The sequence below is a fragment of the Penaeus monodon genome, chromosome 32 (genome assembly GCF_015228065.2).
Source record: "Penaeus monodon isolate SGIC_2016 chromosome 32, NSTDA_Pmon_1, whole genome shotgun sequence".
In the NCBI taxonomy this organism is placed as follows: domain Eukaryota; kingdom Metazoa; phylum Arthropoda; class Malacostraca; order Decapoda; family Penaeidae; genus Penaeus; species Penaeus monodon.
The window spans coordinates 20610231-20612944 of record NC_051417.1 but is presented as its reverse complement, the minus strand read 5'-3'; the positions used below and the strand labels follow the sequence as shown (position 1 = coordinate 20612944).

Below are 2714 nucleotides of genomic sequence, written 5' to 3'. Positions count from 1 at the left end.
AATCGCCATAGTAGGGGTTGGCCGGTAGATTATGTTCCAGGGGCGGCGGAGCCAGCATTTCGGGCAAGTGCATGGGCCACATGTCCGAGCCCACGACTCCGAATCCTCCGCTCACTCCCCCGACCACCCCGCCGTGCTCCGACCTCTTCTGGGCTCGCTGGGCGCGCTCGGTGCCAATGGGCTGCAACTTTGACGGGCGCTCCTCCGGCTGCTGAGCAATCCCTCCTGTGGTCGCCGCTGCTGCGCTCTGGGTGGGCGAGGCAGGGTTGGAGGAATGGGGCGAGTTGAGTGGCGGAGAGCTGTCCTGCGAGGCACCGCTATTTCTGTACGTGTTGTTAGCTGCCATGGTGGTAGGTATGGGAGCAATGGGTGGCGGGTTGCGGGGCAGGAGCCCACTGATCACCTCGCCGAAGCCGCCCGAGAGGGAGAGGTTCGCGTCAAGCCCTCCCGGAAACTGGTTCATGGCGCTGAAGCCGGAGCCGATGGAAGGCGTGACAGTCGGAGCCCCGTTCTGGAAGGCAGCTAACTGGGTGCGGGGAGGGAAAGTGGGAGGCACAAATGTTCCTGATCTGCTAGTGAAGTCCGGCGCATTGGGGTTGAGGTTGCTCTGTATCTGGGGGGCAGCAGAGATGGGTGCCAGGATATTGTTGGTGAATACAGGGTGGGTGTTGGTCTGGGGTGTGGTGAACCTTGGCCCATTCATCATGCCTGTCAGTTGAGCCAAAGATGAAAACTGTTGTTGCACCTTCTGCTGGTGGAAGGGGCCAATGATCTCGAGAGGCGGTGGTGGCTTGCGATAAGGCTGCCCTGGGGCCAAATTAACTAAATCGCTGTGGTCGGGAGGCGGCACAGGGCCACGGGGGATGGAGGATACAGGGCCGCCAGGTGCCAGGCTAGCCATTGAAGCACCAGAGTAACCTTGCTGCATCATATTCATCCCTGAGTGTGACAGGTGGCCGCGGTTGGAGAGCGGAGCACCAGGTCCAAGGGATGCAGACGGCATTGATGGAATCCGCACCATCGATGACAACATGGGTGGGGGCGTGCGCGATGGGCCGGCCAGGATGCTGAAGGAGCCAGTCCCCCCCATGTCCAGCGAGGAGCGGGGGATGGGGGGTGGTGTGGAGGTCTGACGTGTGGCAGGGGGTGCAATAGGCCTCATGGACGGGGAGGCCACAGGTGTCCCTGGGGCGCTGCGAGCCATACTTGTGGTGAGCGGCTGGTGAGATCCAGACAAAGGCATGGGTACGGGGATGCTTCCTGGCGGGCTGCCGCTAGCCACAGCCGTCACGTGGCTGTGGCTACTGGCTGTGATAGTGGAGGTTGTCCCTCGGTACCCGGGAGCACGGCTGGCATCCACTACCGGAGGCTGCTCAATCTGATCCAAGTAGCTGCTCACTGGCCCATTGCTCAGATGCTGCTGGTTCAGCTGATTCTGATGCTTGTTCCCGTTCGGAAGGCCGGACGCAGCAACAGAAGCGAAGTTCACTTGCTTCTCCTTGGCACCCCACATAGCCTCATGTGTTACTTGGCTAAGGCGATTATTAAAGATGGAATATTGCTGTCCTACCATACCATTATTGTTAGTTTCTGGTAGACCCTTCTCCTCGGACACAATACCTTCTGAGGAGTTGGTGGCATTATTAGCTAATCCCTGATGCGCTTGTGAGGGATTGGGAGACCCTACAAGCGGTGGTGTGGCACTCTTTCCTGAGCCTTTGGCATCAGCTAACTTGGTGGCAAACATCTGGGTGACATCTGAAGTCATTGCTACAATTGCAGAGTTGTTGGTATTGGGGACTTTATTAGCACTAGTGGTAGGCACTGATTTCTTTTCACCTGGGAACAACTGCCGAACAGCAGGACTCTTGGGGACTGCACAGTTGAGTGGCCCAATGGTGGACACAGGTCTCACCTGTGCTGGAGTTCTCTTCGGGGATGAGACGGCACTTGACCAGGCTGTGGTTGTGGTGGCTCCACACTTCGCTACTGTGACGCTAGTAGTAGAAGAGGTGACTGTAGCCATGCTAATTCCAATAGTACTAGCAGGTCTCAGAGCTTTGCTACTAGGAGCCTGGGATATTGCAGACTCAGCACTATTCTTGGAGGGTTTGGGAGCAACCTTGGCAACAGATTTTGGCAACAATTCTGAGAGATCCTTATCAGGATCCTTGACCAAGGCAGAAATGAGGTTCTGTGCTTGGCGTGTGGCTTCCGTTGAGCCCTTGATGCTGATCATTCTGTCTCCCTGGCTCTTGCCCTGCTTTTCAACCTCAATGTGAGCTCCTGACACTTCACGGATAGTGTTAATATTACATCCTCCTCGGCCTATGACTCGACTGATTGCAGTACTGGGGACAGACACTTTCTTGGCCTTTCGGCTCACTTCCTTCCAGCCATCCTCTCTTCTGTTGCCCTTCTTGGGGCTAGTTCCAAGCCCAGGAGCACTCTTGGTATTGGGACTGAGGGAGGGTGCACTGAGTGTGGTAGACGAGCTACCCACCAGCCCTGGGATGGGAGTAACATAGTGGTCCACCTCTCCAAACGTGTCTAAGGCATTTACGCGGGATGAGTCGTGGGTCACCTTCTTGTTATTCACAAGCTTGAGGTTCTCCAAATGGAAGATGTCGAGCTCATTCATAGTCTCATTGGCTTTATTTTCCTCTTCCTTCTTCTTCTTGCTCTTTGATGTGTTGGTGGATGAGGCACTAGAA

The 2714-nt window shown here is 56.2% G+C and overlaps 1 protein-coding gene across 1 annotated transcript in view; it reads right to left on the bottom strand.

Moving 5' to 3' along the window:
* LOC119593590 (ankyrin repeat domain-containing protein 17-like) overlaps positions 1–2714 on the bottom strand; it is a gene marked incomplete at its 5' end in the record, with an annotated part of 10744 nt that overhangs the window by 1669 nt on the left and 6361 nt on the right. Inside the window, 1 exon segment of the mRNA XM_037942544.1 lies at positions 1–2714. Within this exon segment, the coding sequence (XP_037798472.1) occupies positions 1–2714 (2714 nt within the window).